This window comes from Piliocolobus tephrosceles, chromosome 6, assembly GCF_002776525.5.
Source record: "Piliocolobus tephrosceles isolate RC106 chromosome 6, ASM277652v3, whole genome shotgun sequence".
Classification (NCBI taxonomy): Eukaryota; Metazoa; Chordata; class Mammalia; order Primates; family Cercopithecidae; genus Piliocolobus; species Piliocolobus tephrosceles.
This window is the reverse complement of record NC_045439.1, coordinates 25283172-25304974: the sequence shown is the minus strand read 5'-3', so window position 1 is coordinate 25304974 and position 21803 is coordinate 25283172. Positions and strand designations below refer to the sequence as shown.

The following is a 21803-nucleotide window of genomic DNA, read 5'->3' as shown; positions in this document are numbered from 1 at the left end:
TGAATAATGCTTTTCTTTCTTGGTTGCAAACAATAGAAACAGACTCTGATTATTTTAAGCAGAAAAGGGATTGGAAGGGTACAGTAGTTTGCAGCAAAAGTCTGCTCAGGAGGTTGCCAATAGCCCTCTTGCCCCAGTCACTATCACAACTCCAGACCTGAACATATATAGGATCTCTGATCCTGCAACTTTGTTTCATGCTTTTAAGACTCGAAGTCCTGAGTGTAAGCATCAGTCTGACCACCTCTCAAGATTTTGGTCCCCGTTTCTGGATCCAGTGACGGTTGACTTCTTACTTGCTATTCTACTTCCATAAAGAGGTATATATTACCCTCCATTCTTCTTGGTGTGAAGCAAGACAGGAAGGGTATTCTGACACTGAGAGGCCAAAACAACAAATGTCCCTTGTGCATCCCTGCTTAAAGTAAACAGCTCTAAAGAGCTTTACTCTCAGGCGGGCATGGTGGCTCACGCCTGTAATCGTAGCACTTTGGAAGGCCAAGGCGGGTGGATCACGAGGTCAGGAGATCGAGACCATCCTGGCTAACACAGTGAAACCCTGTCTCTACTAAAAATACAAAAACAAAATTAGGCAAGCATGGGGGCAGGCGCCTGTAGTCCCAGTTACTTGGGAGGCTGAGGCAGGAGAATGGCGTGAACCTGGGAGGCGGAGCTTGCAGTGAGCCGAGACAGTGCCACTGCACTCCAGCCTGGGTGACAGAGCGAGACTCAGTCTCAAAAACAAAACAAAAAAACCTTTACTCTTTTCATCTCTTGCAACTAACCTGGGTGAACTTTAGTTTTCCTGGTCCTACTTGCCCCACTCAGCAATGCCACTTTAACCTATGCATCATTAGCATGGAGGTTCTGTCAACACAGAGAAGTCAATATGCCCTTTTCCAAAGTGTAGGAGCCATTGTGAGAATCAGAGTGATGTATCTGTATCTTCAATGTTTGACAACTCTGTTTTCCTCCCTAAATGAACTGGACAGACTCCATTAATATTTGGAAAAGTCAATTTTTAAAATGATAGTTCTATCATAGTTTTAGCTTTCAGAAAATTTGACTTATTTAGACATATAATCTAGGATTTTTTTGGCAGGGGGGAGAGGGAGCTTAAAAGCCCTCCCACTGTTTCATTACCCCTCTCCCATATCCAGCACTCAATTTTCTTCCCTCTGACACTTTCTGCTGTAACCAGATGCATTGTTTCACCAACTTACCCTCCCAGACTTGTTTGGTTATAATGAACTCTTTCACAGACTCTCAATTTGTTTTTGCTACTTTTGATCGTTAATTTTTTTTCCCGGTTCACAATTTTAAATTATGCAAATAATTATGAAATTAAGCAAATAATTGTGATATCTGAGTGCTGACCATGTACTTGTAAGAGCTTTACATGCATCACACCTCATTTCATCCTCAAAATCTTGTCATTTTACAGATGGAAAAACAAAAGTCAAAAGCTTAAGCTTAATCAAAGTAGGAGCTTGAATTAAACTGCAAAATACAAGATTTGCTGGCAATAAATAAGATAACTTTATTATGATTACGTTAATAGTTAAAATTTGCATGTTTTCTAGTCTGTTAACAGGATAAAAAAATACAAAAAGGTGAGGTTCTTAATGATTCAGCTGAATTAACTATAAAATTAAAATACCTGCTAATTATTTAGTATCTCCTAAAATAACACAAAATAAATTCAATACGCAATACAATCCTCAGTAACCCAGTTCTCCTAATATGCAATTATTTATAACCTCTGAACTAAGAGGAAGTGGTTTGGCTAAACAGAGAAATAACAATGTTTTTATCCTAAGTAATCTATACTTTGGAGTAGAAATACTGATTTAATACAATATGTTAATTATTAATATTTCACAAGGAGTAATCTTTATTTTTAAAACCAATGTTAATTATACCAATTTTTAGTTATAATTTGTTAATGTGAATTTGCCCAACCTAAATTCCTGTGTGCCTGGAAAATACAACTTTTTAAAAGCTACTATTAATAATTTGCAACACAGTTTACTAATTCAAATTGACATCTCAACCTACTTATCTTTAAGGTACAGAATTTAGCATCTTTTTGTTGTTAAATGGAATTCTCATTAACAATGTAAAGCATTTTCCTTTCTAAATTGTATTTTATTCAATTATCTATAACAATGCCATATACTAGTAAGCAAAGCAAGCAACATTACTTTTTTTAAATAACATCTTTAATTAAAGTTTTTGCAAAGGTAGAATATTAAACTTAAAATAGGTCTTAGTACATCAAAATACTAAGTTCTCTAATTGTATTCCAAGATGGTCTTTAAAACATAATATCCCATATATCACAGAAGAGCAACCTTGATCTGCAATGAATTTTACAAACATAATAAATATATTTACGCCATTACACATAACAGTATGTACAACAGCAGTTGACAATAGTAGCTCAGAACAGCAAAAAGGATTAGCCCTGCCCCCCAAATCATAGTCCTGATACAGACCGGACTTATTAAGGAACCTTGACTGAAAGAGTAGTTACTAACTCAATGTGTAGCAACTTCCCTTAAAAGAGAAGAGAAAAAGTTTTTTTTGTTCCTCAAAATAAACAAAAATGTTAGTTTGGTGTGTTCTTCATTAAACCATAGACAATGACAAAAGACAGAGTAAGGCAGGCTTAAAAAGGGAAGAATATAAACTTCATAGTCATTTCCATAGCATAATAGAGGACTAAAATGCAAAGCTATTTAACAAACTCATGAGGAAACAAATAAAGCAACTATTTTTTACTAAAGAATTCAAAATCTGCTATAGCTGATTCTGACAGGTAGATGGAAGAAAGACATGAAATAAAATGAAAATGTACAAAGATGGATCAATAAACTATTACATTGCACAAAAGCTCAAAAAAAAGTTCAATATGAAATAATCGGAAAAACAGGAATTTTCTCAAGTGGAAGAAAATGCTAAGTCATAAAGAGAACTCCCAAAAGGAAATTACGTCTGTTTTCCTATACAAGGGGTATTCACCCTCTGGTAAGAATGGTGACATTATTGCTATGAGAATCAAAAATTACTCTTAGAGGGAGACAACTCTTTTCATTCCTCCATAAAAGCCAGGAAAAAAAAAAAAAAAAATCTTTTTCACTATAGCAAAAGAAAATATTCATATAAAAGCTATATGTTATTTCCTAAAACCAGAATCTATTATGCTCAGCAAGCATACATTTTAATTACTACACACTGCTCAAGTCTTGATGTAATCTTAGAACAGAGTGGCTTTGCTTTTAAAAGAGGCAACAGTGTAAATGTGACATTATGATGGCATTTTAATTAACAGAAAGAAATGTGAACATTTAAAAAATAGAAAAGCCCAATATAAAGATCCCCCTCATATAACAGACATTTTACTCTAGAAATTAATTGCACATTAAAGAGTTGTTTTAGCCATTATGTGGCACTCCACAGAAATTAAACATGCTCTCAGGCATTCAAATGGTCTGATTACACAAAAGACCACCAAGCAAGAGTTTGTATACTGAAAGGCACACATTTCCATGTTTTATCTTGTAATTTTGGGTAAATTTTCTTTAGCACTGTTGATTAATGTTAATTTTTTAAAGTAAAAGGTGCCATCACCATCTGTGCAAATCTAAACAAATCCTCTCCAGAAACCATTACTTATTTTCATAGTACCAAGTCTGAACTATTTTCTGCCTTTAGATAAACATGCTACTTTCATTTTAAAATTCTGAAAGTGGAAATCCCTTGCCTTTTCAAAGGAATGACATTTCAATGGAACCTAATACGAAATGATTTGTTAAATACAATGTTAAAAGCATGATTAAGAATTCAAGTACAATAAAAGATAAGCAAGTGACATTCTTACAGCAAAAGCTACTATAATAAAACTAAAACATGCTATTTAATTAAAAAGGACACAATGTAAATAATATGTAAGAGCACAATTTGGTATGCAATGTAGCTTGGACCAGCCTTCAGAATTTTCACAGGTAAAAGAAAAGCATTTGCCAAGTATACCATAATTAATATGCAATACACAGGTGCCAATACAAATGGTTATTTCCTGCTTCAAAAATAACAAAATAACTACTCTGAAAGCAGTGGTTGTTAATATTTGAAAAATAAAGTTATAAAACAGGCCAGTAAACAACGCTACTATGAATATGAATGTCTACATAAAGGGCCCAAGACAAGCTGAGCATCATACAGTAATCCAAGTTTCAGTAGCATAAAAACTACTAGATAGCCAAAGGGTTTCACTTAAGCAATACTGCAGCACTGCTGAATTTTTATAGGTAGTTCAGGTCACTGACTTCTTTATTGAGTAAATACAAACCTACTAGCAACTATACTGAAGAACAGCTGAACAACAGGACTTCTGTGATGTTACTCCCTCCCATTTTCTCTTCTCTCAGTCTCATTAATAATAATATATATTCTAAAACCTCTGTGTGCTTTGAGAGTTGCAGAATAAACAAACTTCCCCTCAAAAAACTAATTAATATAGTAAAAATAAAAACTGTATTACCAGTTATGGCAGCTAAATAAAATCTAACTACTAGCATGCTAGACACCACCATTTACACCAAAGTTTAGAACATAATTTAAAGAGATCAAGGTGGTAAGCTGGGTGGGAAGTTGAAAAAAAAATTTTTGCCTTTTTTTAAAGTTAAAAGATTTGTGTTAAAAAAGAAACACTATATAGTAGCTCACAGTTTTCTTCTTTGTAATGTACTTGAAAAAGTGTTTATGTGTTACTTCTGAAAACACAAAGGCAAAAGGAAGACAAAAACTGAAGATTAAAAAATATATATCAATATACAAGTAACCTAAACACATGTAAATTTTGTCAAGATAAACCATGGAAAGTTGAATTCGTTGTAAGAACACAATGGTGAAGACAAGCATTCCTGCAGTTCTCCCAGGCAGCGAATTCACACTGAACACAGCAGTGCCATATTGTTCTTCAGAGCCCCTTACAGAATACAGACCTATGCATTCTTAATATACATATTACATTTCTATTATTTTTAATATACAAGTCAAATTTCTATGCTTTCTTCCCGATGTGCAAACTGGAGCCAACGTCTTTATTTTCAATGGCCTGGAAGGGCCACCAAATGAAAGAGAGGTAACTTAGTGGCCCACCCACCTCTTCCCCCCAAATTTTCCCCTCAAATTACAAAGTTGATTTTAGAAACTTGTTGAATTAGAATAGATTTTTAAAATTCTTTACTAGTAAACACAAGAAACTTTTATAATTACTAAATTGTTTAATAAAAATCCAGGTCCTCACCACCTGCCCTATGCTAATCAATGCACAGACTGTTCACTGGATGTTTAGCTTAAAAACTAAACACATTTATAAGCACACACTTCAGCCCAACAGGAAAAGTCTACATATATTCATGTGTATACAGTTTCAGCTAGATGGTATGCTTGCAAAATAAAACTATATTCCTGAGGAGCTAGTTTGGGGTTTCTTTTTAAGGTGTGGCACTAAAAGAAACAAATTAAGTTTTTCTGTAAGGAAATTAAAGTTGTCGTTTCAATTCCACCGAACTCAGACAAGACCCAAGTCTTTAATTACATTTAGTAAGTATGAAAACCTAATTAAAATAAATATTCATTCCTGGGTCAAATTTTATCTCCAAACTATGATCACTGATAACTTTAAATCTTAAATAGATGTTTCATAAAGCTGGAAAGGAAGAGGTATATATCACTGAGGGAGAATAGCAAGTAAAAATATTTAAGACCTATTATGAGAGTTTTAAATCGTTTTCTTATACAAGTGAATTAAAATTCAACACAATTCTTACCCTTTTGTAAAAAGCTCACACGCAACTTTTACCAAATATAACCACATACAATAAGCAGTTTCAGTTCAATCTATCAAAACCGAAGTTTCTTCAGTTCATTCCAACAAGTATCTTCTGATTGAACCCAAGTTGGAGGAAGGAATATAGACAAAGCTTTACATGCTAATTACCGGTGGCAGGTACCTGTATTTAAAATCAACAATTATGGTTTTCCTACACAAAATCCCAACCCTCCCACCCAACAACCCCAGGTGCTACAGTTCCATGGCTTGCCAGTAAGTAGTGTCTATGTTGTCAAGGTCTATCTTTGTTCCAGTAGCTTTGCTTCTACTGCACTTTTCTGACATGCAGAAATGAAGTTTTGGGTGGCATATGCCCCAAGTTTCAAACTGTCCACTTTAAACTTTTTTTAAGTTTCTTTTATTTATAAAAGAAAAAAAGCAACTCTTCACCATTCCGCATCTCCAATGGCTTTGGAAAATATATAATCTCTTCCATTAAGATTCATAATGCCATCCTTGAGATGAAATTTCCATTTGTTTTTACTTCTGTGTATCTAAACGAAAACAAAATTTAAAAACTTGAGATACTATCAGAAAACAGAGAAAACAAGTAACAAAAGATCCACACACACACACACACACACACACACACACACACCCACCTCAACAAAACAGTATTTACAGTATTGTACTGACAAATTGGTTTATTTTGTTTTTGCAGAGGCAGGGTCTCCCTATGTTGTGCTGGCCGGACTCGAGCTCCTGGCCTCATGTGATCCTTCTGCCTCAGCCTCCAAAAGTGTTGGGATTACAAGCGTGAGCCACAGCACCTGGCCTAAAAATTGGTTTCTTAATAAAGTTTAATTTCACCAAAAAACAAACACACACACACACACACACACCAAAAAAAAAAAAAAAAAACTCACTAGGTGGGTTTAAAAACAAATTTATCTGTAATTAGTACTATTTTATAGCTTTTAGTACTTGTGTTCATTAAAATAGTTAAAAAATATTTCGTTACAAAATGTCTTATCTCTCTACCAGGTTTGCATATATATTTTCAAGGTCTACCTCAAAAAGACTATCCTCCACAAAGTTTTCCCAAATCTTACCAGCTAAAACTATTCTTTTCCACTGTTAAATTCCCAATGGTATTTTCACTGACATTTCTTACATTATTTGTAAGTAATACAATTATGGACTCACTTCTTCTACCAAAATAAAACTCCTTATAGCGCTCTCAAGACCTAACATGGAACCTTATACATAGCAGTATTTTAAAAATACATCTAAAGGATGCTAATCATCCAGTCACTTACAGCAGATTTCAAAAACTATGTACATCCACAGTTAAACAAAAAGAGCTGAAGGGCAGGCTCTGGGCACTCCCATCTTTGCCTTCACTTATAGTCCTTAGTTGTTTGTAATTCCATGGATTTGGTGGGGGAGAGGAGCTGTAAAACTTAATGAACTGAAGTGACCTTTCTTCCTTTTCCCAGTAAGTCACACTAATTATTTAATGCTCAATTCAAGTTCCACATCTTCTGCAAAGAAGGCCCCATGGTTCTCCCTATTCTATGATCTAAAGGTACCTAAAAAAAAAAAAAAAAAAATCAACTAGTTCAGGCTTTCAGTTTCAGAAGAAGAAATGACAGCTTGGATAGGGTTCAATGGCTTGACCAAAGGTATACTGCTACTAAGTGACAACCATGATTTTCAAGTCTTGGTCCAGTACTTTTTACTAAATCAGTCTGTTTCATATAATAATGCAGAAACGCTCAACAGGTACAGATATTTTCTTTTTCTTCTTTTTCTTTGAGACAGAGTCTCACTCTGTCACCCAAGCTGGAGTGCAATGGTGTGATCTCAGCTCACTGCAACCTCCCACTCCCAGGTTGAAGTGATTCTCCTGCCTCAGCCTCCTGAGTAGCTGGGATTACAGGCACTCACCATTACGCCCGGCTAATTTTTGTATTTTTGTAGAAATGGGTTTCACCAGGTTGGCCAGGCTGGTCTTGAACTCCTGACCTCAGGTGATCCGCCCACCTCGGCCTCCCAAAGTGATAGGATTATGGGTGTGAAACACTACGCCCGGCCAGGTACAGGTATTTTCCAAGATCTCATTCCTAAAATTCCATGGCCTAACCTCCCAGTGCAAACATTCTTTATGACATATTCCTGGCAAATGGTTGTGCAGTGTCTGCTTAAATACGATTAGAAACAGTAAGCAAAGAATTTCAAATTAAGTTATTCCTTTTTGGAACAGCTCTCTTGTAAAATCTTTCAGAGTTTACCCTTACTGAAATCTGCTTCTCCAACTTCCATTTATTGATCCCAGCTCTGCTTTTTGAGACTTAAAAAAAAAAAAAAATCACTCAATCAAACAACCTTCATTTTATTTGGAAACCACTCTCATGTTCTTCTTCTGGATTCAAACTTTTCTTACTTATTAGAGCAAAACAAAGCACAATAAAGGTAAAACAGCAGGTAGGGCAGAGACTGCTGGACTAAGAGCTAATTATACCTCTGGTCTAAATACATTACATAAATGCTAAATGTAGCATCTTAAGATTGATGACTTGAATGTCTAACAGACATACCAGACTTGGCATGTCCAACCAGCTCCACATGCAGCTTTTCCTCATCTGAATTGATGGTATCACCATCCTTCTTTCAGAATCCTCATCAAAAAATCTTGAGAGTCATTCTTGATTCCTTTCTTTTCTACCACACATCTCAGAGTCAGGAAATCCTGTTAACACTCCTCCTTCAAAACAAATCCAAGATCCACCTAGTTCTCACCAACTTTAATACCATCACCATAGGCTGAGTCACCATTATCTCCCATTTGAATTATTATAATATCTCCCTAAATAGTTTCCTTGTTTCAGCAACCTCTGCTTCCTCCTCATATTCTGCTCTCTATGAAGAAAGCAAAGTAATCCTTTCGAAATTTAAATCAGTTCATATCATTTGTCTCACTGAAACCTTCCAATAACATTCTAATTCACTTAAGAGTAACAGCCATGTCCTTACAAAATCCTTACCATCCGCGCCTTCCCTTACCTCTACCTCTCCACCTACTACTGTGCTCTCCCCTTCCCTCACTCCAGTCCAGCCACACAGGCCTCCTCGCTGTTCCTCACATACAACAGACTCTGCCACCAGACAACAGGGCTAACTCTTTTCAAGGCTTTGCTAAAATGTCATTTTCTCCAAAGACCTATTATGACTATCCTATTTAAAACTGAAACCAAACCTGTCCTCTTTCCTTCATCTTTATTTTTCCATACCAATTATCAGCTTCTAACATATTAATCTTTTATTATGTTTTAAATAAATAAATAAATCCTAATTTATTATGTTTTAGCATCTATCTCTCCTGACTGGAGTAAGCGTCCCAACGGCAGGGACTGTTCTGTTTTGATCACTAGTGTATCTCAAGCTCCAAGAATAGTGCCCAGGGTATTTGTTGCATGAAAAGACCTCTGTCTCCCCTTTTTCTTTGATTTCCTATAAAGTAGTATTTATCCTACAAACGTGTATATAAATGTATTTCCAACCAGAAAGACAGTGGGCTTAACTAGCCAAAAACAAGAAAGTGATGAGTAGCCAGGAAACAGAGATTCTACAGACAAGTAAAGAAATTGACTGCATTTTGTCATAGGACAGGACAATTTGCAAAAAATAAATGTAGGAAAGTTTCATGGGCCAAATAATCCACACAGTCAACACTGAAGTCATATTGGGTAATAAATGGTAAATATTTTTATATTAATAGAAGTACAAAGTCACAACTAAAAAAGCAATCCATTTACTGGCCCTAAGCCCTTCGTGAGGGAATGTTCTTAAAGCCAGGAGAAAGCCCTCTTAAATTTCCTAATTAAAAGTGTGTTAAAGCAAGTTTACCTACATCTGATGCTATTTTCGCCAAATGCTGTATCAGCCCTTATCCACCCACATGTAAGCAAGAACTCTGCCATATTATTAGCATTTAACTAAGATTCTGATTTGATTGGCAATATAAGCTTTATTAATCCTTCTATGATCTCTTCTAAAATTGACTCATTGTTGACATTCTAAAGTTTAGGCTTCAAAACTACATTCCTGAAATTCAAGTTGGCTCAAACAATATCCAACCTCACTTTACGCAGTCACAGAACACTGCTATTCTTTACTATTGGCTGAAGACATCAAGTCACCACTCCCCTCCAATCTTCAGAGCAACTCATTTGATTCTCAAAATTAGACCTCTGCAAATTTTAAAATTATTTATCATTCAGCACACTCTTTAGAGCTATTTTCCACTTATTAATTTAAAACACTAAAGTAATGTCTCTGGGAGCAAAACAAACCAATTTTAACATTTAAACTATTAAGTACAGTTTGTGCCAAAGGAGAATACAACCATTGTCTTAAAGTAGGAAGACACTTAGAAGTATATTCTTCAGTCAGGCTAAAACAAAGGTCCTCTCTTGCCTGATAAATCTGACATCTCATCATGAAATTGTGTTCTGGATAATTTGATTGCAAGGAGATCCTCTGAGACTTCCTAACAATAAAGATTTAATGGTATCTTTTGTTTTAACCTCATAGTCTTGCTCTATGTGTATCTAACAGAAATTACACTTGTTACAATGCGCATGGTATATGGTTTTAAAAACAGTCTCTCAGAAGTCATTATGCACAAAAATGAACGCTGTAAAACACTCAATGTTTTACAACTCTCTTACTGTCTTTATTCTATAACTTCACTGGTAAAAAACTAGTCTAACTCCACCTTTTTATTAGCAAATAAGATCCATAGTACTGGCATTCTCCCTATAGATCTGTTTGAAGTAAGCATGGCTACTTATCACATTCATTTCCATAAAAGCAACAGAATTAAGATTTTCTTCATCTATAAAGGAAACTTCATGCAGGGCACGAATTTTACATGTTCATAACTACATCTCCAGGGCCTAGAATAGGGTCTAGTAAATTTCTGCACTCTATAAATGTTAAATAAATAAGCTTCTGTTAGAATTTTCATCATTTGGTAAAGATCTCTACTAAAATTATAAATGCAATGTAATATTTGCTGTATTATAAATTTAATGATTGCAGTTAAAAAAATGTATTCCAATTTAAATGTCTTAAAAACAAAAATCTCAGAAGTAATACAAATAGATGTAACAAAAATACTTAGAAAGCAGCACCCTGTTTAGGAATTAAGAACATAAGGAATCAATGGCTAGTTTTCACGGTATCTGGTTTAAAAATTCCTTAATGTGAGCAAACTACAGCAAAGTTAAATAATATTTTAAATAATTTTCAGTAAAAATGTATCTGTTTTTAGTACTGTTCATTGCCTTAGTCTTCTCCTTAATAATAACAGTTATAGAGATCCAATTGAACCCTTCTAGTTTTGAGATATTGAGGCTAAATAGAAAACAGAATTATCTCACTGAGTGAGCTATTACCATAAAGGACAACCTCAAAGTGGCTGTTTACTCTGCTTACAAGTTGAAAGACTATCTAAATAGAAAAAGATCGTAGCTCTTTTCATTTCATTCATAACTTATTTTTCAAATGTAAAGCTAAGAAATTAATCTTTCATTCTATTAAAATAATCCACAAAACTCTAACAGTGTTTTCATACTATTCATAATGAATTTAAGAGGTATGAATCAGTTGCGCAAATGTTTCAATAAGGTAGAAAGAATAACATAGGGAAGAAATTACAACACAAGTAACGTCAGTAATCTGAAGATGACATCCTTACCTTATCATACTGGCATACAACAACATTTTCTGTGTCAAAGAGTTCCTGTCCTTCCTCATCACTCACATCATCTTCACTATTGAGGGGCTCCTACAAATAAAAGGAGAGTTTATTTATGTATTACTATAAGAAGGCCTAATATTCACTGAAAAAAAATATAGTGACCTTGACGTTCTTTGAGAACCAAATGCCAAATGCGTAATATGTACGTCATGAATTTAATACTGTCAAATCAGCTGTTAACAGTTTGCCAATATTACTGAAATCTTGTAAGAAATTAAATATACTTAAATTACTTAAGCTACGTAATTTGTAAGTCTGAAAAGATGTTTATGTTTATTTTCTTATTTTCTTTTTTTGAGACAAGAGTCTTGCTCTGTAGTCAGGCTGGAGTGCAGTGGCGCAATCTCGGCCCACTGCAACCTCTGCCTCCCGGGTTCAAGTGATTCTCCTGCCTCAGACTCCCAGCAGCTGGGACTACTGGCATGCGCCACCACACCCAGCTAATTTTTGTATTTTTAGTAGAGATGGGTTTCACCATGTTGGCCAAGATGGTCTCGATCTCTTGACCTTGTGATCCACCCGCCTTGGCCTCCCAAAGTGCTGGGATTACAGGAGTGAGCCACTACACCCGGCCTATTTTTATTTTCTTTATTCTTTAAAAACAGTTCAAGAAGATAATTCTCCACAATAACTGTTTAAGATGCTAGAAGAGGACCTAATATGAAGGTTCAAAGGAGCTAATGGCACTATGTACTACAAACCATATAAAACAGGTAACAGTGGAGAAATTAGAGGAGAAAAGAAGGGCAATGCAATAGGCTAACAGTCTCCCTTGTTGTCTTTACATGAAAGAACCTGGGGTCTAAATACAAATCAGCATGTTTAGCATGATGATGGTTATGGTAGAGGTATGAAGCAGAATTAAGACTCAGACTTTTTTTTTCTTACAGGCAGAAAGTAGGAAATCTCAACATTAAAGAGAGTAAGGGGCCAAGATAAAACCTAACTACAGCATAAAATAACCAACCATGTTAAATTTTGCTTCAATTGAGACAGAAGATAAAAGATGTAACTGAGATTTCTAATAAATGCAGAAAGAGAAGACGAAAGTAGAGAGAACAATAATCAAGACGATATTATGGACAGGCACAGGGGCTCATGCCTGTTAATTCTAGCACTTTGGAAGGCCTAGGTGGGACAATCACTTCAGGCCAGGGGTTTGAGACCAGCCAGGGAAATACAGTGAGATGCCATCTCTACAAAAAAAAAAAAAAATTAGCGAGGTATGGTGGCATATGCCTATAGTCCCACCTACTCAGGAGAATGAGGTGGGAGGATTTCTTGAGCCCAGGTGGTTAAAGCTATAATAAGCCTTAATCACACCATTGCACTCCAGCCTGGACAACAATCTGAGACTCTGTATCAACAACAAGAACAAAAAAAAAAAAAAAAAAGAATTACATCTAGATATTCTTTAACTTAGAATAGGTATCATCAATGTAAAACGAAAAAAAATTTCTAGGCTGTGTGCAGTGGCTCACGCCTGTAATTCCAGCACTTTGGGAGGCTGAGGCGGGCGGATCACGAGGTCAGGAGATCGAGACCATCCTGGCTAACATGGTGAAACGCTGTCTCTCCTAAAAGTACAAAAAAATTAGCCGCACGTGGTGGCAGGTGCCTGTAGTCCCAGCTACTTGGGAGGCTGAGGCAGGAGAATGATGGGAACCCAGGAGGCGGAGCTTGCAGTGAGCCAAGCTTGCACCACTGTACTTCAGTCTGGGCGGCAGAGTGAGACTCCGTCTCAAAAAAATATTTTTTTTTTAGGTAAAATTCTTGTTAACAAAATTCACCATTTTAGCATTTGTACATGTACAATTCAGGTGCAATGAACATTTATAGTATATATAACATTCACCACTACCTAGTTCCAGAACATTTCATCACTCTTATCCATTAAGCTGTCACTCCCCATTCTCCCTGTCCCCTGGCAATCTATAATCTGCTGTCTGTATGGATTTGCATTTTTCATATAAATGGAATCATATGATACACGGTGTAGTGTGGCTGATGTCTTTCACATAGCATGTTTTCAAGGTTCATCCATGTTGCAGCATATATGAATACTTCATTCCTTTTTATGGCTAAATAATATCCCACTGTTATCAGTGCATTTATCAGCTGATGAACATTTGGGTTTAGATCATTTAGGTATCATAAATAGGGCTGCTATGAACAGTCATATACAAGTTTTTGTTGAAAAACATATTTTCAGTTCTCTTGTGTATATAGTTAAGAGTGGAACTGCTGGGTCATATGGATAATTCTATACTTAATTTTTGAGGACTATCAAACTGTTTTCCACAGCAGCTGTACCATTTTACATTTCCACCAACAATGCACAAGGGTTACAATTTCTCCAAATCCTCACCAGCATTTATTTTCTCTTTCTTTTTTGAGTATAGCTATTCTAGTAGGTGTGAAGTGGTTATCTCACTGTGGTTTGCATTTGCATTTCTCTAATGACTAATGATGCTGAGCATCTTTTCATATGCTTGTTGCCTATTTGTGTATCTTCTTTGGAGAAACGCCTATTCAAGTCCTTTGCCAGTTTTTAACTGCGTTATCTTTTTGTTGTTACACTGTTTAAGGGTTCTTTATATATTCTGGATAGCAGATCCTTATCAAATACATGATGTGCAAATATTTTCTCCCAGCTACTCAGGAGGCTGAGGCAGGAAGAACACTCCAGTCCTGAAAGTCAAGATGCTGAGGCTGCAGTGAGCCACAATCATGCCACTGCACTCCAGCCTGGGCAACAGCGTGAGATTCTGTCTCAAAAAGCAAAAATAAAAAACACCTTTTTAATCTACAAAGTCCACTTTTTCTTTGATTGCTTGTACTCTGGGTGTCATGTCTAAGAAACCGTTGCCAGCAGCTGGGCGCGGTGGCTCATGCCTGTAATCCCAGTACTTTGGGAGGCCGAGGTGGGTGGATCACGAGGTCAGGAGATAGAGACCACCCTGGCTAACACGGTGAAACTCCGTCTCTACTAAAAAAAAAAAAAATACAAAAAATAGTCCCAGCTACTCAGGAGGCTGAGGGAGGAGAATGGCGTGAACCCGGGAGGTGGAGCTTGCAGTGAGCCCAGATCGCACCACTTGTACTCCAGCCTGAGTGACAGAGCGAGACTCTGTCTCAAAAAAAAAAAAAAAAAGAAAAAAAGAAACTATTGCCAAAGCTATGGAGATTTACCCCTATGTTTTCTTCTAAGAGTTTTATAATTTCAGCTCTTAGATGTGGGTCCCTAATGCATTGAGTTAATTTTTGTATATGGTATGCTGTAGGGGTCCAACTTAACTACATGTGGATATCTAATTGTCCAAGCATAATTTGTTGAAGACTATTCTGTCCCTACTGAACAGTCTTGGCTGATGTAAAAGTTTTGCAACAAATAGCATAAATAGCAATATTCTACCCTAAAAAGATAAACCTAAAGTTTACAGATCCAAAATGTTTGAAAAGTGAAAGAATGAAAAAAGCTGTACCTGGCAAATTCTAACCACAACAAAGCTGGTACAGCTCTATTAGTATTACACAAACAGATTTTATGGTTAACAAAAAAATTACTAGCAATAAATTAAGACATATGATCATAAATGGTTCAATTCACTGAGAAAAAACAATGAATGTGAAACTTACATACACCTGTTTTGAGGCTCAAAATATAAAAAGGAAAAATGGCAGAAAAACAAGAAGAAACTTATCAACTACCATAGTAGGAGACATGAACATATCTCACTCAGTAGTAAAAAATGGATCAAGTGGCCGGGCCCGGTGGCTCACGCCTGTAATCCCAGCACTTTGAGAGGCCGAGGTGGGTGGATCACAAGGTCAGGAAATCGAGACCATTCTGGCTAACACAGTGAAACACTGTCTCTACTAAAAATACAAAAAATTAGTGGGATGAGGTGGCAGGCGCCTATAGTCCCAGCTACTCGGGAGGCTGAGGCAGGAGAATAGCGTGAATCCGGGGGGCAGAGCCTGCAGTGAGTTGAGATCATGCCACTGCACTCCAGGCTGGGCGACAGAGCAAGACTCCGTCTCAAAAAAAAAAAAAAGAAAAGAAAGGATCAAGCACACAAAAAATATCAAGGATACACAAAGAGCATCTGAGCAAATCTACTGCCAGTGTAAAAATGTAAGTCTAACAGACACATACAAGTACCAAACAGGTGCAGAAAACACATTCTTTTCAAAGCATATACAAAAACCAAAACCCAAAAACTGACCAAATCAAGCAAGTCTCAAGCAATTTCAAAGGATTCACACATCACACAGATCATATTCTTTACAAACAAAACAGTTAAGTCAGAATAGAATAGAAAAGAATAGAATGGGAAAAGCACATTAGAGAGAATAAAGCTAAAAGTTTAGTCTTTGAAAACACTGAAGAAATCTACATACCCCTGACAAGACTGAACAGGAAAAAAAGAGATGGCACAGTAATTATATTAGGAATGAAGATGACAAAGGATTCTGGCATCAAAAAGACAGTATCATGATTCACTTTATGTTAATCAACTTGAAAATTTAGATAAATATACAGAGTCCTAGAAAAACATAATTTATCAAAAAGGTCTCAAACGGAAACAAAATACTTGAAGGGCGTGAGATTACTAGACCCAGGTATCTATAGTGGCATGTTTTAACAAATATCAACAGAAGAATAAAATACAATCTTTGAAAAAAAAAAAAGAGTTCAAAATAGAGGAAACATGTCCCCAAATTCATTTTATAAAGCTAATGTAACCTGAAAACCTCATAAGAGAATGAGAACAGAAAATCACAGACAGTATCTATCACTCATAAGTATCTACAAAAAAGTCCCCAACAAAATGAATTCAGTAATTGATAAAAAGAGAAATATAAAATGATCAAGTTACGCTACCCCAGGAATACAAGATTGGTTTACAAATAGAAAATCAATTAATGAAATTCATATAAACAACATTACAGTGAGAAATTGTACAATCAATCATCGCAGAAAAACTGTTTAATCAAACGCAACATCTGCTTATAGTTTAAAACACAAAGCAATGCAAAGAAGGAAATGTACTTAACCTGATGAAGATATCCATTAAAAAAAAAAAACCCACAATGAACATTAAAGTTAACAGTGAAGCATGGAAAAGATTAATTTTCAGTTTCAGAAGAAGAGAACGGTGCCTGCTATCACCATTTCTAATCAATATTGTTCTGGAAGGCGTAGCCAACAAGCCACAAAAAACTGCCATTTTTCATATAAGATGTGAATGTCTACACAGAAGATATAAAAGAATCTACAGATACATTATGAGGACTAACAAAAGACATTAGGAAGGTGGCTGGTTCAAGGATGAATATTAAACGCTCTACATATTTCCATACTACCAATAAACAACTGGAAAAGGTAATGAAACATGTTACTTAGAGTAGCATTCAAACTATAAAGAATTTAGGGGGGAATATGGGCAAGAGACTTCAATAAGCACTTCCACACAAAGCACAGTATCAAATAAATATACAAAAAGAGGCTAAAATTCCTAAGGGAGGAAATGCTAACTAAAACCAAAATGAAATACTATTTTCTACCTACCAGACCAGCAAAAATTAGGAAGCCTGACACTATCAGGTATTGGTAAGGCGGTATGGACATCTGCACAATTATGTACTGAATGGCAGAAGTGATTTGGCATTTTATTGTAAAGTTACAGAAGTGCATGCCTTAGGAGCCAGAAGTTCAATGTTTAGGTATAAAATTTAGAGAACCTCTTGCATTTGTGTTCCCAGAAGACATACACTACAATATTTTATAACTGTTTGTAACAGTAAACAATTAGAAACAATCCTGATGTCCACTGGATTAGAAAAATTGATAAATAAAATTATGGTATATTCAGCAATGAAAATAATTATAGCTATATGCAACAATTTGGATAAACCTCAGGAATATTATTTTGAGGGAAAAAAACAACTTGCAGAATACGTAATTACTTCACTTATGTTATAAGCATGCAAAACTAAACAATAAGCTATTTAGGAATATAAATATATATGGTAAAATATAAAAGCAATTAATAATCAACACAAATGTATGAGCAAAGGTACTGATGGCCTAGGAAACAATATGGGATTAGGGAGAGGCACCCAAGGTGCTTTAAATAATGGAATTTTATTTTAACCAGATGGTGGGCACCAGGATGATTTTTATCTTGAAACATTTCTATTCATTTGTGTCTATTCAATATTCAATAATAAACTATGTTTTCTTTAGGGAAAAAAAATTACTTAATTTAGAAGAACTTTGTACTAAGAAACAAGAAGACTGCATTTTAGGCTAGCGAAGGCAATTAAAATGAAAACTGTGGTGGGACAAATAGTTTTTGGAACCTAGTAACTAAGCTGGAATAGTGAGGAAAACAAAGGCATACTTACATGCTTCTAGAAGAACACAGACATTAAGGGTACATAGGTTTTTAAGGAAGTGGTACAGAACATGGACCAAAAGGTTTTAAATATTTAATAAATTTGTGACATTTGGTTCTTGAGTTTGCTCTCTCCCCAAATGTTGCCATGCTTTTTAAATTACTGAAGCAAAAGATTAACCACATCTATTTATCTACCAATGTCTTATGTTTAAGCCACATTATAAATGCGTAAGCCAGAGTTAGAATTACCTGTACTCTTTACTACACATATTAATACAATTTAATTTGTTATAATTTATTATCAGCTATATGAAATAGTTACATTTTATGAAGATAAATATAGCCAGAATATAAAAACCTTACTAAAGTTAAATCAATCTAACTTTATCTTTAAAATCTTACGTTGTACAGCACCTAACAGTCTCTGAAAAAATAGGATATATCAGTTTTGCACCAACTAAAAATGGAAATAATCAAGTAGATTATCATTGTAAGTATTTTACTAGAAACTTACTTCTTCCACCTGCCCATCTTCAGCTCCATCTTTCTCTTTGTCTTCCTCCTCATCATCATCATAGTCTTCTTCTTCATCTTCATCTTCTTCAGACGATGTATCCCCAGTTCCATCAACTTGTAAGACCAATGGAGCTTGTGTTTGAGCAGGCTGGGCCTGTGGTTGCTGCTGGCCAGTTGCAGTTATCTGTGCTTGGGCTGGTGTAGGTGCTGCCACTGTCGTAGGTATAACTTGAGTCTTATTTCCTGTAAATAAGATTTGCTGAGGCTGGATGATGACACCTGTCTGTGGTGAAATCCCTCCAGGAAGAGGAGCCAGTACCTAAAGCAAAAGAAAACCACATAACAGTAACTAGTTAAAAGGATCAAGTACGGTACACAGAAATAGGAACAAATGCTGAAGAATCACCAGAATGGCCATATTTTACACACAGTTAAAACTACCAAAGTACAAAAGCAATGTTTAACTAGTGTAGTGACCCACTAAATTTCTACCTTATCAAATTTCTGGAAAATAAGGATTTTCTAAAGATAACTGCTTCATTCACTGAGCACATACTATGTATATGCCAGATACCAGGCCAAGAGTTATACACTGCCTTCACACAAAGAACACTGGACTGAGAATCTGAAAACCTGGGTCTACCTTTTTTTTTTTTTAGATGGAGTCTCGCTCTGTCACCCAAGCTGGACTGCAATGGTACAATCTCAGCTCACTGCAACCCCTGCCTCCTGGGTTCAAGCAATTCTCCTGTCTCAGCCTCCTGAGTAGCTGGGACTGCAGATGCGTGCCACCATGCCCAGCTAATTACATATTTTTAGTAGAGAAGGGGTTTTACCATATTGGTCAGGCTGGTCTCAAACTTGTGACCTCCTCATCCGCCCGCCTCCCAAAGTACTGGGATTACAGGCATGAGCCACTGTGCCTGGCCAACCTGGCTCTACTTTTGTCTAAAGTCAGACATAAATACAGCAGAAGCAAGTCATTTAACTCCTCTTGGCCTCTGCCATTTCACTGTCAGACTAGGATTAATGGTTCTCAACCCTGGTTGCAAATAAGAACCACCTGGCAGCTTAAAAAGTACTGATACTTTGGTCATACCACTAATATTCTGATTCAGTGTGAGATAAAAGCTAATTATTTTTCTAAAAACCACTAGATCAGATTTCTGAAGTTCCTTTCCAGGTTCTGCATCTAAGATTCTAAAGTAAGCCACAGCTTAAAAAAATATACACTAACAAATATTAACTATACATACTATACGTATTACAATAAAGGAGGAGGACTGGATGCTTATTACTTGTCATTAGGTTCAAGGAATGCAAAAATAAGACAGAATTTCCTTTAAACCGCTTACACATGGTGTAACAGTACAAAAGACCAAAAAAATAGTAAAATAGACAAAGCACTAACAACTCAAAAAGAGACAAGACATAGTACAAATACGACATAGTATTACGGGAACACAAGAGTGTGTACCAAATCCAACTTGGGGGACAAAGCATGATCAAATATTACTTATATTATTAGTAAATAATATTTGAGTTTCTGTTTTTGCTTAAAAGCAGCGGTCCCCAACCCCTGTTACAAACCAGGCTGCACAGCAGGAGGTGAGTGGTGGATGAGCCAGCATTACCACCTGAACTCTGCCTCCTGTCAGATCAGTGGCAGCATGAGATTCTCATAGGAGCAGGAACCCTACTGTGAACTGCACATGCAAGGATGGAGGTTGTGCACTCCTTACGCCTGATGGTCTGAATTAAAAGTTTCACCCTGAACCCATCCCTGCTGCCGAGTACGTGGAAAAACTGCCTTCCGCAAAACCAGTCTCTAGTGTCAAAAAGCTGGGTGACCGCTGCTTTAAGGAGATTAGCCAGGTTTTCCTATTTGTTTAGGGGACGTGCAGGGAGTTGCCAGACGGCATTCTTAAGAGACGTGTAACATCAAGTGAAACCCAGAAGTGAAAGCAGTACATAATTTTGGAAAGATGTAAATAAACTGGATTAATATTACTGATCTGATCTTGTCTCTATCGTCACACTATTTTAGTGACATTTAAAAAAGAGACAGACTCATAAACAAATAAAGTACATAAGTTCCTCAAGAAAATAACCATTCCTCTTTCATTTTAGTGCTCACAGCACAAGAATATAACACAAGTAGATCCAAGTGTTTATTTCGATGTAAAGGCAGCTAAAGAAAATACCTGGGAGCATGGCAAGAGATAAACCTGCAGAGTTCAAAGAAACAAGATCCACAAAAAGATCTTATAAACCATGTTGAGTTGTTTAGGCTTTTCTCAGTAGGCAATAAAAAGCTGTTAAAAGGTTTTAAGATTTTTAGAAAGATACGCCAGGCGCAGTGGCTCATGCCCATAATCCCAGCACTTTGGGAGGCCAAAGCAGGCGGATCACCGGAAGTCAGGAGTTCAAGGCCAGCCTAGCCAACATGGCGAAACTCCGTCTCTATTAAAAATACAAAATTTAGCTGGGTGCAGTAGTGTGTGCCTGTAATCCCAGCTACTCAGAAGGCTAAGCAGGAGAATCACTTGCACCCAGGAGACGGAAGTTGCAGTGAGCTGAGATTGTGCCATTGCACTCCAGCTTAGGCGACAGAGCGAGACTCTGTCTCAGAAAAAAAAAAAGAAAGATGACTATAAAACAGCCAGGTTAGGAGGGCACAAGATGAGAGGCAGAGAAACCATTAAGGAGACAACACAATATTTACTGACAAATTATGGACACTATGAACTAAGGAAATGAACAAAGAGGCTGAGAAAAAAAACAGTATCAAACATATTAAGGGACTGCAACCATGGCAAAACTGCAGTTAAAGAAAAAAAAGGCCGGGTGCAGTGGCTCACGCCTGTAATCCCAGCACTTTGGGAGGCCAAGGTGGGTAGATCACAAGGTCAGGAAATTGAGACCATCCTGGCTAGCATGGTGAAACCCCGTCTCTACTAAAAATACAAAAAATTAGCTGGGCGTGGTGGTGGGCACCTGTAGTCCTAGCTACTTGGGAGGCTGAGGCAGGAGAATGGCGTGAACCCAGAAGGCAGATGTTGCAGTGAGCCGAGATTGCGCCACTGTGCTCCAGCCTAGGTGAAAGAGCAAAACTCCGTCTCAGAAAAGGAAAAGAGAAGAGAAGAGAAGAGAAGAGAAGAGAAGAGAAGAGAAGAGAAGAGAAGAGAAGAGAAGAGAAGAGAAGAGAAGA

At 36.4% G+C, this 21803-nt stretch overlaps 1 protein-coding gene across 2 annotated transcripts in view; it reads right to left on the bottom strand.

Annotated features, from left to right (window-relative positions):
* Nucleotides 1-2127: 2127 nt before the first annotated feature.
* GTF2A1 (general transcription factor IIA subunit 1) overlaps nt 2128-21803 on the bottom strand; it is a 46901-nt gene continuing 27225 nt past the window's right edge. For both annotated transcript variants that reach the window (XM_023185208.2, XM_026455577.2), the window contains exons 7-9: nt 18591-18911; nt 11607-11696; nt 2128-6396 (exon numbers count right to left, since the gene is read on the bottom strand). In XM_023185208.2, coding sequence (XP_023040976.1) covers nt 6289-6396; nt 11607-11696; nt 18591-18911 — 519 coding nt within the window. In that variant the 3' untranslated portion in view covers nt 2128-6288. The remainder of the gene's footprint in view (nt 6397-11606; nt 11697-18590; nt 18912-21803) is intronic.